General features: G+C 38.4%; 1 protein-coding gene across 2 annotated transcripts in view; it reads right to left on the bottom strand.

Moving 5' to 3' along the window:
* Positions 1 to 15,978, bottom strand: part of SCP2 (sterol carrier protein 2) — a 112,708-nt gene that overhangs the window by 58,726 nt on the left and 38,004 nt on the right. For both annotated transcript variants that reach the window (XM_008579519.1, XM_008579588.1), the window contains exons 6-7: positions 12,435 to 12,561; positions 1,894 to 1,957 (exon numbers count right to left, since the gene is read on the bottom strand). In XM_008579519.1, the coding sequence (XP_008577741.1) occupies positions 1,894 to 1,957; positions 12,435 to 12,561 (191 nt within the window). The remainder of the gene's footprint in view (positions 1 to 1,893; positions 1,958 to 12,434; positions 12,562 to 15,978) is intronic.

Raw genomic sequence — 15,978 nt, 5'->3', positions numbered from 1 at the left:
AGAGTCGGAGACTTTGATTCTCTGGGGAAAGTCAAAAGCTGCTCTTTGGAGCCTCAAAGCTAGGAAACTGCAGTACTGTCAATTCCTCAGCATACTGGTACAATTCCTTACCAGTTTCAGGAAATCACAAAATGTTTAATGGTCCTCTCAGTTCTATGGACAAAGAAATCAGCTCTAGACCATCTTTATAGGCTTAAGGCTACTCATCCTTACTCTACTATTCAGTAATAGCAAAGTTTTGTTGCACATATGCTATGTTCCAAGTACCCTGCTAGATACTATAGATACAAAGTTGAGACATAATCCCTGCCCAAGGATCACTATAATCAAAGGAGAAAGACTCATCAGTGTAATACAGGTATGCAGAACGTATAATGAAATTCATGACAAAAGATAATTATGCCCAGGAAGCTTTAAGAAGGTGTTAAGAGAAGCAATGATATGTGGATTGGGACTTGATGGGTAAGTAGATGTTCACAAAACAAAAGAAAGATGGAAGGATATTCCAGGGGGAGCTAATAGCACACCTGGGAAAAAACAAGTAATTTGGTGAGGGTAGAGATTGGGAATACTAAGGAAAGTGGTAGAAAATGAGATCGGCAACAGAATGGGACCAAATTTATAATGGGCTTATTATCTCATAGAAAGAGTCTGAATTTATCATATAAGCAATGGGAGTTCACTAAAGTTTTCACAATATCCTTAGATTTTTCACAAAATACCCTCAGATCTAGGGCATAGGATTAGATATTTGTTAATTAGATATGTCCTGAGTTCAAACGTAAATTTAAACATCAGGAAGGAGAATGTGGTGAACTGGGAGCAGCATGAAGTATTAGGAATATGTGGTATAAAATGTTCCTTCTCATGGTTTTATGTTTATTAAATATGGCAAAATTTGTTTAATAGGTCAGAAACAATTTACTGAGCACCTATGAAGTTCCAGGCTCTGTGCTAAGCAATAAGAACATAAAGATAAGAGATGGCTCTTGCCCTCCAGGAGTTTATATTATAGTAGGAGGAAAAAAATATATATATTTATTATTTTGCCACTACTTAGAATGAACTTGGGCAAGTTGCCTAATTTTGTAAGCCTCATTTTCCTCACCTATAAAACAAGAATAAAAATATCTATCCTATAGGGTCCTTGAGAGGACTACATAACAATAGACATTAAAATATCTAGCAAAGTGACACACAGTTGAAATTCAATAAAGCTAGCTACTATTCTTTTATTGCCTGTGGTATTGCTTTTATACAGATCTTGGTTGTTTGGCATCAATTCAATCCCCAATGGACCAATTTTATTAAGCAACCATTAAGTATATGCTATGAGCCAGGCATTTTACTAGGCACTAGGGATTCAAAGATTATTGGTTTGTAACACAACTGATGTAATTTTATTTGATTATTTTCTAGGATATAAATAACCATACTGTTCTACCACAGTAAGAGATAATGACACTAAAGTAATTAAAATGCCTCCCAGTCATTAATATGTTTTCTATAAATATTTTAAGTGGTCAAAACAAACCAAGAAAAGTTTTAAGGAATAGGTTGGCAACTGGTTATTTCCAACTAAAATTATTACAATAAATTTCATTCACTAGAGTTGCCATGTATGACCAATCACAACTTTTAATACCAGTCATTCATGTTCTTTTTCTAAAAGAATCATTAAGCTTAAATGGTATTATAAATACAAACAGGCCAAAACCTAGAACTGAGAGCAGTCAAAAGTTTACTTGGGCACAAGTCTTTTGTAAGAAAAAAAAAAAAAACATTCTAGTTAATATCTTTGAGGTCTTTGCATTTGCTTTTCAAGTATAAAGCTGCGTATCACACAGTAAGATAACCCAGAGTTTCATTATTTTGTGTCTCTGAAATACTTACGGGTTATTAACTGAATGTTTATGATTTTTCCATCCAATTTTTGCAAAGTGTTCAATTGTTGTTCCTGTAGAAAAAGCAAACATCTCTTGGTGAGTTAATGTTTTTCTGTTGCTTATTAAGAAATGTTGCAATGGTACTCAGTGTTTTGCTAAATATTTCCACATTTTCCCTTGCATAGATATCAGTATTGAAGACTCCAACAACTGATCCTTCACAAATTTTTAAAATTAAATTTGGGTATATTTAATGAATTAAATCAATTAATAAGCATATGAGATTAAAATAGTTCAAACTGGTCTATTCCAAGTATAACTAGAGTCCAATTTCAAAACTAGAAAGTATAGTCTGTTACCAAAGTGGTTTTAAGGCAGGAAAGCACTGCCAGCAATTCTTCTAGGAGTCTGCCAAGCACCCTAATGCCCCTGAACTGAGTGAATTTTACAATTCATACCTTCAGAACCTGATAAATACTACATCTTCTTCCCTTTCCTTATAAGGTAGAAGGGTCTTTAAGAATTACATTCTGACAAGAAATATACATGCTTTTTAAATGCCTTAACAGAAATTTAAATAACAGTGTCAGGAAAACCAAAGCAAGCATACTAATAAGATAAAACGTGCAAGAATTTTTTTTTACTACGGGTGCTTTTAAAAAGACCAAACCGAATAAAATAGGCTTTGAATTCTCATTTGGAGCTGGAAAGGGCAAGGATGGAAAAAGTCCACTCAGTGGAGCTTAGAATGTTATATTAATTGATGGCACAATAAAGTAGACAGTTCCCACTTCTGTTTTATCTCTATCTTCTCTGTCAAGGAGAATGATCTTCAGAGCAGAAATGATATGCATATAATTGAGCAAATCTTATCCCAACTCTAATAAAAAGGGAAGAAGGTAGATTTCACACTGGTGATCTTATAACAATGAAGAGTGGTGATCAGGAAAAGGCCAATATGGGCTCAGTAAAAACAAACCAAGTCAAATTACTATCTTTTTGTCACTGAATTGACCATTAAATCAAAGGAAAAATAGTATATGGATATCAGCAAGACAATTAACTAAATTTCTCAGGACATCTTTTTGGACGAGATAAGGAAATACTGTAGTGTGGGTTTTGTTTGGGGGGTTTTTTGTCTTTATTTTTGTTATTTTTTGGTGTTATTTAAAAAATGAGGGTTCTACTGCCAAATAAGTTTAGAGTTGGTTAAACAAAGTTAAACAGATTTGTTTACTGTACAACATTCAGAGCCTTCCTTATTGCACGTGCACTGACTGTCCAAAAGAGGATTCAAGTATGAAGCATTTCCCAATTTATCTGACCCATGTCATGGGGCATCTTTTGAGATTATTGTCTCACAGAACATTCACTGATAAACAAAAAACATTAATTAATGTATCAACGTGGAGAAAAGTCTCTAGCACTAACCTCTAACTTCAGCCATGCTCTGGTTAATATTGCTGCCAAAAACTGGATTAGAAAATTAAAGGCACTCTCATCAAACTTAAAGCTGGGAAGACTGCTGTAATGTTAGATCCAAACAGCTTTCAAGACGGTTTAATGGGATAAATCAAAATATAAATTAAATGCCCAATTCTATTCTTGAACACCTAAAACAACCTGGGAAAAGGAACAGCAGCTATGAGAAAGACTCTGAGGTTCCATTCAACAAAAAGCTCTATGAGATTTAACAGTGTGAGGTGACTACCTGAAAAGCTTACATGTGATCGCAATATGGCAGTTAGACTGGTGATGGATCATGAAACAAGTGTAATGAGAAATAGTTAAAGAGAAAAGGAAAAATTAAGCATAGGGTCAGGCTGGCTTCAGATATTTCAAGGGCTATCAAGTGAAAGAGGATGGTTCTGTGAGTCTCAGAAGACAGAAATAAGGCCATGGATATATTTATTCTATAGGGAGAGAGATTTGAGTTCAATATGAAAAAGAGCACTGTAACAACTGGAATCACCTAAAAAAATGGAATTGGTGGTTTCAGTTAGTGGCAACTTCCTTTTCATAGGAAATATAAATGTTTTACTTGTCTCTGTTAGAAGATTTACAAGCAATTCACACATGGACTGGTAGGATAAGGGGCAGCTAAAACTCTATAAAAGCTCTTGGCATAGTGTCTGACATAAGAGATATTCAATAAGTGTTGATATTTTTTCCTCCTTTTTTCTTAGCATGGGATCCAATTAATCTATAAAAGACAGTATCCCCTTAAAAAATATTCTGCCAGTTCCTTGTCATGTATTTTCTTAAGCCTGAGCACTGATGAAGGGCTTGTTGACTACTGATTCTGAACTGCCAATTAAGATTTTTGGCTGTTCAAGGGCCGGCCCGGTGGCGCACTGCTACAGTGCGCCGCTTGGGAAGCACGGCGGCGCTCCCACCGAGGGTTCGGATCCCACATACAGACCAGCCGCTCACTGGCTGAGCAAGGTACGGGAGCAACACCGAGGGGTGCGATCCCGTTGCCGGGCACGAAAAAAGACAAAAAGGAAAAAAAAAAAAAGATTTTTGGCTGTTCAAAATATATGCCTAGTGTAAAAAGATTTCAATATCCTTGAATCAGATTATGAAGTCACAAAAATCCACTGATACTATAAATGATTTAAGCTATCACAAACTTTCTTATGTATTCTTTTCTAGTGCACATTCTCAAACAGCAGTTTCAAAGGACAACTTAAATTCTATGAGTTTCTACAGTTCATTTAGAAATCTGTTGGATGAAAAATAACATGTCAACTAAAATAGTGTACATTTATATTTCAAATTTTAGACTAGAAAACTGTCCAATTATTCTGAATAATGTAAAACTTGAGAAAGTATGTAAGCTTAAAAACACACCAGCAACAAGATTTCCAGGTAGCAGAGGGCAATGAAGGCTGCCTAAATCTGTCTCTTCATATCCTCCAAAACTAGTACAGAATAATAAGAAAAAATAAAACAGCATAAACCCATACTCTCAGCATAATTAGAAAACAGAAAATTCCAAAACCTGAAATTATAAGTTTAAAGAAAAAAAATGACCAAATCCCAGCCAACAATTGCTCATGTTCTTGCCTCAAACCAGTGGGGGAACAAGGGTAGTCTGAAGAAAAACTGTGCAGAAGAAAGAAAGGAGTTAGAAAGAAGGGAGTTAGAGGCAGGCCTACGATCACTCTAAAACTACCAGGAAGAGAAAGACCCCCTCCCCACATATGAAAATACTGAGAAAATACTCCTATAGATCAAAGCATGACTGTATGGAAGGCACTGAAAAACACCAGAGATTTGAGAGGGTAATCTTTTAAAGCCATATAGTTTATGGGAGGAAAAAAGGCAAAATGAAAGGGAAAGGTGCCCTTTGGCAATTGGATAGTGAAGGAAAAAGAAGCAAATGAAGAAATTTTTAGGGTTCTACAAGACAAAACGAAAAAAGAATAAAAAAATCAGAAGAAACACAACCCATTCAACAAATGTTTAGTTTTTAAACATGCTGGGGAATTACAGAAGAGAAGGAAAAAATCTTCCTTCTGGTTTGATTACACAGCAAGCACTGTGCTAGGCTGGATATATAAAAGGTAAACAAAACAGACATGGTCCTTGCTTTCATGGAGCTTATAGACTAATGATGAAGACAAAAACTAAACAAGTAAAACCACATATGATAAACATATGAACATACATAGCGCTAACCGCTATGAAGGAAGGCAATACGAGGCTATCTATAAAAGAGAGTAACGTGAGGGACCTACTTCAATTTGAATAGCCACAGAAGGTCTTTCTTTTGAAAATTAATTAATTACATAATACCAGTTTTGTGCCAGGCACTATCCTGGGTAACAGTCAATGAGCAGAGAAGGAAACAGAAATCCATGCCTTTGTGGAACTTCTACTCTGGCTGGAGGAGATTGTCAATAAAGAAAATACCTCAGATTATCATAAGTACTATATAAAATGATAAAGCAGGAGATAGAGGACAGGAGCTCTGGGAAGGAGGGTGATGGAAAAAACCAGACGGTGACATGCGAGCAAAGACCTGATTTAAGTAAAGGAGTTAGCCCTGATGGTATCTTAGGGTAGAACATTCTAGCAGTAGAAAAAACAAGGCTAAGGCTCTGACTGAAGTAGGAATGTAGTTGGTGTGTTTGAGGAACAGAAAGGATAGTGTGGTGTGGCTGGAACAGAGTGGTGAAAGAAAATGTGGTAAGAGATGAGGTCAGAGAGCTAATGAGGGTAGAGGACAGATCACACACAAGTTGGCAGGCCACAGATCATGTCCTGTTTTCAATCCGAGTGTGATGGGAATACAATGGAGAGTTCTGAGCAGAAGAGTGAAATATCTAACATCTAAAGTCTGTGGAAAAATGGAATTAAAAGGTATCTTCCCATGAACTTGCTGAAAATCCCTGGTATTTTAAAAGCACGGCTCTGACTGTAAAGTTGAGAATTGGCTGTAAAGGTGCAGAAGCAGAAGCAGAGAAACCAGTTAGGAGACTCCTAAATTCCAGGTGAGAAATTATGATGGCTTGTACTACTGTAGAAATAGTAGAAATGGTGAGAAATAGATATTCTGAAAATAGTGAAAGGTTTGCTAATATATTGAAAGTAGAGTACAAGTAGAATCAAGAATGGTTCCAAAGTTTTTGGCCAAACACCCTAGAAAGATGGAGTTATTTATTGAATGTGGAAAATTTTAGGAAAAACAGATGGGGTAAGAGTAGGTAGTTCAAGGAAAGAATAAGGACTTCAGTTTTAAACCTGTTAAGTCTGAGATGCCAATTAGACAGCCCAAGGAAGATATCTTTTGTAAAATGTTGGAGATATGAGATAAGATTTTTTTTTTTAAGACCTAAAGGATAAGAAGAGCTGACCTTGAAAGAATGAGGTTAAGAGCACTGAAGCCAGAGGGAATTGCATTTGCTGATGCTCTAGGGCAGGAAATCCTTCGGCTTACTGAAGACACTGAGAGAAGGTGAGTGAGCTTGCACACAGGGAGACTAGACAATGGGAATGAAAACAAGAAATAATTTTTAAAAACAGAAAGATGTTTAGCTACAATTTTTTTTTCCTTTTTGTCTTTTTTACTGACCGGTAACGGGATCGCAACCTTCGGTGTCGCGCCCGTACCGGGGACCGGCAACGGGATCGCAACCCTCGGTATTGCGCCCGCACCGTGCTCAGCCAGTGAGCAGGAACCGGTCTCCATATGGGATCCGAACCCTAGCTACAATTTTTTTAAAAAAGAAAAAAGAGACTTCCACTGCAGCAGCCATCGAAGAGCAGCAGCCATGACTCTGTGCTACCCTATGGCTATGGGGCCTCAACAAGGTCCACAAGGTGACCAAAAACGTAAGCAAGCCGAGGCACAGCTCCCACCACCACAGGTGCCTCACTAAGCATACAAAGTTTGTGCGAGACCTGATCCGAGAGGTGTGTGGCTTTGCCACGTACGAGCATTGTGCACGGAGCTGCTCAAGGTTGCCAAGGACAAACATACCTACAAGTTCATCAAGAAAAGTGTCAGGGGACACACTGGCGCCAATAGGAAGTGAGAGGAGCTAAGCAACACCCTGGCTTGTCATGAGGATGGCAGAGCCCCCTGTCCCCTCTGTGCAGAATAAAACCTTTACAGAAACAAACAAGAAAAGAGAGAGAGAAAGAGACTCTCACTGTTACACAGTAATAGACAAATTAATACATATTTTGGTACCTGAATGCTATGGACTGAATCGTGTCCCCCAACCAAATTCATATGTTGAAGCTCTAACCCCCAATGTGATGGTATTTGGAGATGGGACCTTTGGGAGCATGCCATAGACTAAATGTTTATGTCCCTCCAAAATTCATACGTTGAAACCTAATCCCCAATATGATGGTTATCAGGAGGTGGGGACTTTGGGAGGTGATTAGGTCATGAGGGTGAAGCATTCATGAGTGGGATTAGTGCCCTTATAAAAGAGGCCCTGGAAAGCTCTCTCTCCCCTTTCACCATGTGAGGACATAATGAGAAGACAGCCTTCTATGAACCAAGAAGCAGGTCTTTGCCAGACAACGCATCTGCCAGTTCCTTAATCTTAGACTTTCCAGCCTCGCAAACTGAAAATTTCTGTTACTTATAAGCCACCTAGTTTATGGTATTTTCATTATAGCGGACTAAGACAAGAATTAGTGTTAGAAGAGGTCATGAGGGTAGGTCCTTTATGATGAGATTAGTGTCCTTATAAGAGGTGAAAGAGAGAGAGCTCACCTACACAAGGAAAAGGTCAATAGCACACAGTGAGATGGTGGCCACCTACAAGCCAAGAGAAGAGGCTTCAGAAAGAAACCTACCTTTCCAGCACCTTGATCTTGAACTTCAGAAGCCTCCAGAAATGTGAGAAATAAATTTATGTTGTTATAAGTCACCAGTCTGTGGTATTTTGATATGGCAGCCCAAGCTGACTAATACACTAGAAGTAGGGTTACACTGAATGGCTTTGTAACCAGGAAGTGGGTTTTGAAGGAACTGCTAGTGAAAGCCTAAAGTGCCTTGAAGAAACCACTAGCAGAATCTTCAAGGTCTTTTGAGGACTGCTGCAGGCGAGGACTTGCAAGAAGATAAAGAAAATCTTGCTAGGAACTAGAGGAAGGGAGATCTTTGTTATAATAGTAGCAAAATTTTTATATAATATTATTTTGCCTATAGTTATGTAGAACTTAGAAAATAAGCGAAGTATTGAGGTTGCCAACTAGTTTCTTCTTGTTGCTTTATAGTAAAATTCTACATTTCTATCTTGAGGAAAGGACTGTTAAACAAAAAGGACCCAGGACTTGATCATTTTTAAAATTCTCAGCCTCTCTAGATGGCTAGAAGATGCTAAAATTAAGAAATGACCTTGAGCACGGGCCGGCCCGGTGGCGCACTGCTACAGTGCGCCGCTTGGGAAGCGCGGCGGCGCTCCCGCCGAGGGTTCGGATCCCACATACAGACCGGCCGCTCACTGGCTGAGCGAGGAGCGGGGGCAACACCGAGGGTTGCGATCCCATTGCCAGTCCCGGTCCGGTACGGGCGCGACACTGAGGGTTGCGATCCGTTGCCGGTCACGAAAAAAAGACAAAAAGACAAAAAAAAAAGAAATGACCTTGAGCAAAGATCAAAGCCAGGACACTACCAAGATAAACATAGTCCAAGATGAAGCCCAAGATTTGACAAATATTTGTTAAAATCTCAGAAAGATCAAAGGTGATGCCTCAGAATACAGTTCAGACAGACAAAAGGCTATGCCTTACAAATCTCTCAGTCAAACAGAGGACTGCTAGAAAACTTAAGAATGCTGTCCCTCAACCATTTCAGAAGGGACCTATGGTAGAGAAGCGCTTATCTCAATGGAATTGGTAGGTATGGCTAATGGAGTAACCCAAGAAGATTCACAGAAGACCAAAGTTCTTAAGACAAAACCTACAGAGAGGATTCTTGGGCGCTGATAGCATTTTTTTTTTTTTAATTTTTTGGTGGCTGGCCACTATGGAGATAGCATTATATTTTTGACCTGAGTGGTAGTTTAGGTCACAGCTATCAGCTTTGTGAGAAATCACTGAGCTGTACACTTATGTTCTGCCCACTTCTCTGTACTGAGTTATAATACACAGTAACAACAAAATTTAGATTTTTAAAAAATGGTGGGCTCAACCTGTTAACCTGATTCCGTAATTTCCTAGCAGGTCACAATCCACATTTAAAAATTCTGGTCTAGGGTAAGAGTTGTGGTAATAAAAGGAATTGGAAGAATGAAATATAGTTTGGAGGTAGAATTGATCTGACATAGTGAGGGACTGAAGTAGGTAACGGGAGAGAAAGGTATCAAGGACGACTCATGCTACTGCTTTGAGCATCTGAGTGGAGGGAAGGACCACTTACTAAGATGAGGAAGACTAGTGAAGGAGCAAATGTGAGATGAGGGGAGAACAGAATTTAGAGTATGCATTTGAACATGATAGATTTGAGAAGCCTGTTATATGTACAAGCAGAGATGCCAAGATGACAAATGGATATACAAGTGCAGAGGCCATAAATGACTATCCTAAGTTTCCCATCTTCTCCCCACAAACACATTAACTTGTTTTATTATCTTCACAGGACTAATAACTATCTGAAACTATCTTAGTTTTTTTCATGTGTTATTGTCTCTCCCCTGCTAGAAATTTAAGCAAACACCTAACTTCTCATCATCTTATTTACTGCTTATGAATGAATGCGCTAATTATTTTTCCCTGCTGAATGTCCTCTGCAGTCGGACTTTGCAGTTTCTTACCACAAAAGAAGTGGAGTATATTTCTCCATATCTTGACTCCAAGTTTGCCATTTGGTTTGCTTTGGTCAACAGCTTAAGTCTCAAAAGTGCTTTGCATGTTTCAGATTATTCTCTTGTGCTTCCGCTATTACCATGAAAAGGACATGTCAGAGTTAGCCCTCTGGTTACAGGAGGAGGAGAAGAGACATATGACCCAGCCAAACAAGACCACAACAGAGCCTCCATCCAACTTAAAGCCACATGAGCAAACCCAGCCAAGAAGAGCTGAGGCCAGCTTAGATTAGCTGATTCTCAGTCTACTTACAAACTTGCAAACTAGGGGGCTGGTTGGTTAGCTCGGCTGGTTACAGAATCAAGTAATACCAAGGTCATGGCTTCAGATCCCAGAACCAGGCAGCCACAAAAAAAAAAAAAAAAAAAAAAAAAAAAAAACTTGCAAACTATAATAATAAATAATTGTTGAGTAAAATCACTGAATTTGGGGGTGGCTTTATTTACACAGTAATAGCCAACTAATATATGGCTATATTCCAGTGCCTAGAACAATATCTGAAATATACTAAGAACTCAATAATATTTTGAGCCGGCCCATGGCTCACTTGGGAGAGTGTGGTGCTGATAACACCAAGGCCACGGGTTCGGATCCCTATATAGGGATGGCTGGTTAGCTCACTTGGGAGAGCGTGGTGCTGACAACACCAAGTCAAGGGTTAAGATCCCCTTACCAGTCATCTTTTTAAAAATAATAATAATGGGCCAGCCCGGTGACGCACTCGGTAGAGTGCGGCACTTGGGAGTGCGGCGACGCTCCCGCCGAGGGTTCGGATCCCATATAGAGACTGGTTCGCTCACTGGTTGAGCGCGGTAAAGGTGCAACACCGAGGGTTGCGATCCCATTACCAGTCACGAAAAAAGACAAAAAGGAAAAAAAATTTAAAAAATAAAATAAATTTAAAAAATAATAATAATAATAATATTTTAAATGCGTTATTGAGGGCTGGCCAGTTAGCTCAGTTGGTTAGAGTGTGGTGCTGATAACAACAAGGTCCAGTGTTCAATCCCTGTGCCTGCCAGCCCCCAATCAATCAATCAATAAATGAGTTATTCAACTGAAAAGGAAGTGAAGGAACAGCCAATTAGGTAAGAAATAATAGAATGAGGTGTCATGGAGTCCAAGACAAGAGAATGTTTCAACAGGCAATGGACAAAAGGAATTGAAAGGGCTGAGAGATCTATTAAATCAGAATTAAAAAGTATTTACTGGATATGGCAAGCATGGTGAACACTGGTGGCCTTGAGAAGGAAAAGAAGCAGACTGGAATGAATTGAGTTTAAGATGGTAAGAAACAGCTTCAAGAAAGAAAGTCCCTGGGCCGAGCCAGTGGTGCACTAGTGCGGCGCTGGGAGTGCAGTAGCGCTCCCGCCGCCGCGGGTTCTGATCCTATATAGGGATGGCCAGTGCACTCACTGGCTGAGCGCCGTGCGGCCGATCTCAAAAAAAGACAAAAAAAAAAAGAAAGAAAGTCCCATGACAAAAACTGGCAGTTCTCCTCCACGTGATCCCACCATTCTTCCTTGAAGATTTCTTTCCTTTCTGATTACTTGATCCTGGCTATCAAATCTCGGATATTTTTCCTGCAGAGAATAGGAATGCTGAACTTTCAAATGTGATTACTTTCTTTCTTATCTCATAATACACAATATCACACTGGTTCAGAGTCATACAATGAAAAAAAGCCTTCTCTGCACTATTCCATGATTTACCTAACTGGCTAAGACAGGCCAATTGCTGACCATCAGTCAAAAAACTGGGATGTTTACCTACAAAATAAAAATCAGCTTTGAAATTTTAACCTCATAAAACACCATGGAATGACAAATGATTATGGATTCCCGATGGTTTCAGATACTAAGAATAAAATTTGGCTGTATAACTCTATTATGAACAGCAAGCTTTAAGTTTCATTATCATATTCAGAACTGATGCTCATCAATTTTTTGTAGTTAAAGAAGACAAGATTTGTTTTACTTTTCCTATTTCAATTTCCTGCTGTGGATATTCTAGGTATTTCTCATATGATGTCCTATATTTAAATACTTTCTCCACAACTAAATTCTACAGGGACTATTTCTTCAACTTAATTTGAAAACCATTTTATATCTTATATATCCCAACATCCTCCACACTTCCTTAATAAACACATCTACTGTTTCTCTTCTCATGTATATAACTAGTAATAAGCCTTAAAGTTTTTTTTTAACATACCATATTTTTCCATGTGCTCTTTTCCAGCACACCCAAACATCTGAGAAGCAACTGGGTGCTCAGACAATCCATACTTATTGATCAGGACGTCAAGATGTTTATCTAATGGACTGGTCCTATCTGAAAACTAAGAGTCGGGGGAGAAACAAGATTTAGTAAGTAGCTGGCATGGTAAGTATCTCTATAAACTATTACAGTGTTACTAAGACATTTGTTTATTCTAAGAACACAGTAAACCAAAAATGCTCAATATGAATAAAATCAGTCACGAAATGCTTTGTAGGGAAACGTGGGAAGAAGAAAAAATAATTATGTGATAAAAGAGGTATTAATTATTCCAAGAAATATTTATCAACCATCCATGTAGCAATAACTATTCAAGGTTTGGGGGATAAAGAGTGAACAAACCAGATAAAGACTCTGCTCACCTGGTATTACAATTGAGGGGGAAGGGGGTAGAAGGTGATGGGACAAGAATAAATAAAAATATAAATAACAATGCTAGGAAGAAGAATAAATCTGAGTAAGAGGATAAAGACTGAGGGTGGAAAGTGCTATTTTATAGACAATACTCAGGGGAGGTCTCATTGATGAAGCAATATTTAAGCAGAGATATGAAGGAATGGGGAGTAAGTCATATAGATTACCATGGGAAAGGATCACTCAAGGCAGATCAAACAGCAAGAACAAAGATCCTAAGGCAGGAGCTTAATTGGGGGTTTGAGAAAAGGAGCTAATTAAGATAAGGATAAAGTGATAGAGTGTAACCACCTCTTTTTCCATGGGTCTAGAATAGAAGATCAGGGTTCCCACTGCAAACGTTCCACAAAAGGAAAGGTGTTTCTCGTCGGTTTATCCACTAGGTTATAAGATCCCTGAGGGCAGGAACTCCTTTGTATACACCTTTATATGTAGACCCAATGCTAGCATACGGCCTGCCACATAGTCAACATTCCATAAATTGTTGAATAGAAAAATAAAGATAAATTTTTTGGTCCACAAAGGGGTTATAAAGGGAATAAGGTTCAGCCATTCTTCTTGCTTAAGAAAAAATTAAGCTTAAAGGAAGAAAATAAATCATTTTAGTTAGATATGATTAACAACCTGACAACCCAAAAGGTAAAGACAACTGAGTTGATAAATGGGTCTCGTGGAATCTCTGAACATAAAATCTTAAAAATAAATATACATAAATATGTGTTTGGATGACCATAGGGGAAATCATTTTCCTGTCAAAAGAAATAAAAAAGAATTTCAAAAACATATAGAAAATGTTCATACATAAGTAAAAAAGGAATGCTAATTAAAACGATAAGATACAAATTCTGCTTCTAGCTATGATGGGCTAATAGAAACCAGATTTACCCTTCTATCTTAAACCACTTAAAACTTGAAAAATATACAGAACAACTGTTTTCAGAAAATGAACAACATAAAGCATAAGACAGTGATCTCTAAAAGAAGTAAAATAAACAAGGTGAATACTATGATTGCTCTCAGATTACCACCTACAAAGAGTAGGGAGGAATAACAGAGTCCAGCAGTCTTCCTGAATTTATGAAATGGAGTTCAGAGCTCAGAGAGATCAAGGCATCTACAACTCACAGAGAAGAGTACTGGAGAGAAGAGAACTATACAGAGAGAAAGAGAGCAACAGAGAAAGAGAAAGAGAGAGAGATTGACATGGCTGCCACAGAGACAGCTAGTCTCTACAGCAGCAGTCACAGCCACCATGCAGATGGCACACCAGACTCTCAACTGCATTGACACAAGAACAGGCACCAAAAAAAGGAGGTCGTTTCTCTCCATAAAGCACACTCTAGAGTAATAAAAGAAAAATCTGATTTACGATAATAGGGGAAGACTTGATCACACCTGTCTCAGTACTGGACAGATCATCCAGGCAACAAACCAACAGAGGAGCAGTTAATCTATCAGATGGAGGGAACAAATCTATAGTTATTAGAGGGGGAGGGAGACAGGGAATGGGACAGAGGAAGGGGAAGAGGGAGGGGGAGTGGAGGGGATTGGATAAGGGGCATAAAGAATAAGTATGATTTGTAACAATGAATATGCTTATAAAAATTTTTTTAAAAATTACAAGGTGATCCCCACACTGGCCAACCACCAAAAAAAAAAATCCACAAAATAAATTACAATTACAAGGCATGCAATGAAACAGAAAAGTACAAACCATAAGTGGATAAATCAATCAACACAAATAGACCCAGAATAGACCTAGAAATGACACAATTGATGGAATTAGTAGACAACAACATTAAGACAGCTACTACAAATACACTCCATTTGTTCAAGAACTTATAAGAAAGAATGAGCATGACAAAGAAAAACATAGAAGATATCTTTAAAAGACATATGAAACTTTTAGAGATGAAAAATACAATGTCTGAAATAAAAAGTACATTGAATAGAATTAACAGCAGATTAGACACTGCAGCACAGATTAGTAAATTTGGGTGCATGGCAATATATCCAAAATAAAACATACAGAGAAAAAGACTGAAAAAATGAACAAAGCATCAATGAATTGTGGAAAAACAGTCAACAAGTTTAGTAGATATGTAACAGGAGTCCCAGAAGAAGAGACAATAAAGGAAGAGGGAAGGCAAGAAGAAGAAAACAAAATTTTTACGATATAAATGGCTCAATTTTTTTCCAATCTGATAAAAATGGTAATCCACATATTCAAGAACCTCAACAAACTCCAAGCAAAAGAAACAAAAAAATGCACCAAGGTATATCATGATAAAATTGCTCAAAATTAATAAAGAGAAAATCTTAAAAGTAACCAAAGAAAAAAGATACATTAAATCTAGACGAACAAAAATAAGAATGACAGCTATTGTAGACTGATATGTGTCCCCCAAAGTTTAATGTGTTGGAGGCTTGGTCCCCACTGTGACAGTGTTAAGAGGGTGGGAAATTCTATTGTGGTAGTTGAAAAGTAGGGCCTTGGAGAAGTGACTGGATTGTGAAGACTGCACTCTCATGAATGGACTGATACATTCTTGGAATAATGGGAGTGGTTCTGGTGGCCTTAAAAGGAGAATGAATGAGAATGAGGAGGTTAGTCTCTCTGCTCTGTCATATTCTCCCCTGTGAGACTCCTATGCCACTGTCACCACCAGCAAGGCCTTCACCAGATATGTTCCATGGATTTTGGACTTCCTAGCTTCCAAAACAGTAAGCAATAAATATTGTTTCTTTATCCATTACCCAGTTCCAGATATTTTGTTTTAAACAACAGAAACAGACTAATACAAAGGCATGGGCCAGCCCGGTGGCGCACTGGATAAGTGCGCCGCTTGGGAAGCGCGGCGGCGCTCCCGCCCGAGGGTTCGGATCCCACATACAGACCGGTTCCCGCTCACTGGCTGAGCGAGGCGCGGGAGCAACACCGAGGGTTGCAATCCCGTTGCCGGTCCCTGGTCCGGTACGGGGGCAACACTGAGGGTTGTGATCCGTTGCCGGACACGGAAAAAGACAAAAGACAAAAAAAAAAAAAAAAAAAACCAAAGGCAGA

This window comes from Galeopterus variegatus, unplaced genomic scaffold (assembly GCF_000696425.1).
Source record: "Galeopterus variegatus unplaced genomic scaffold, G_variegatus-3.0.2 Scaffold6, whole genome shotgun sequence".
Classification (NCBI taxonomy): domain Eukaryota; kingdom Metazoa; phylum Chordata; class Mammalia; order Dermoptera; family Cynocephalidae; genus Galeopterus; species Galeopterus variegatus.
Note: the sequence above shows the minus strand (reverse complement) of the source record. Positions and strands in the feature narration are given on the sequence as shown.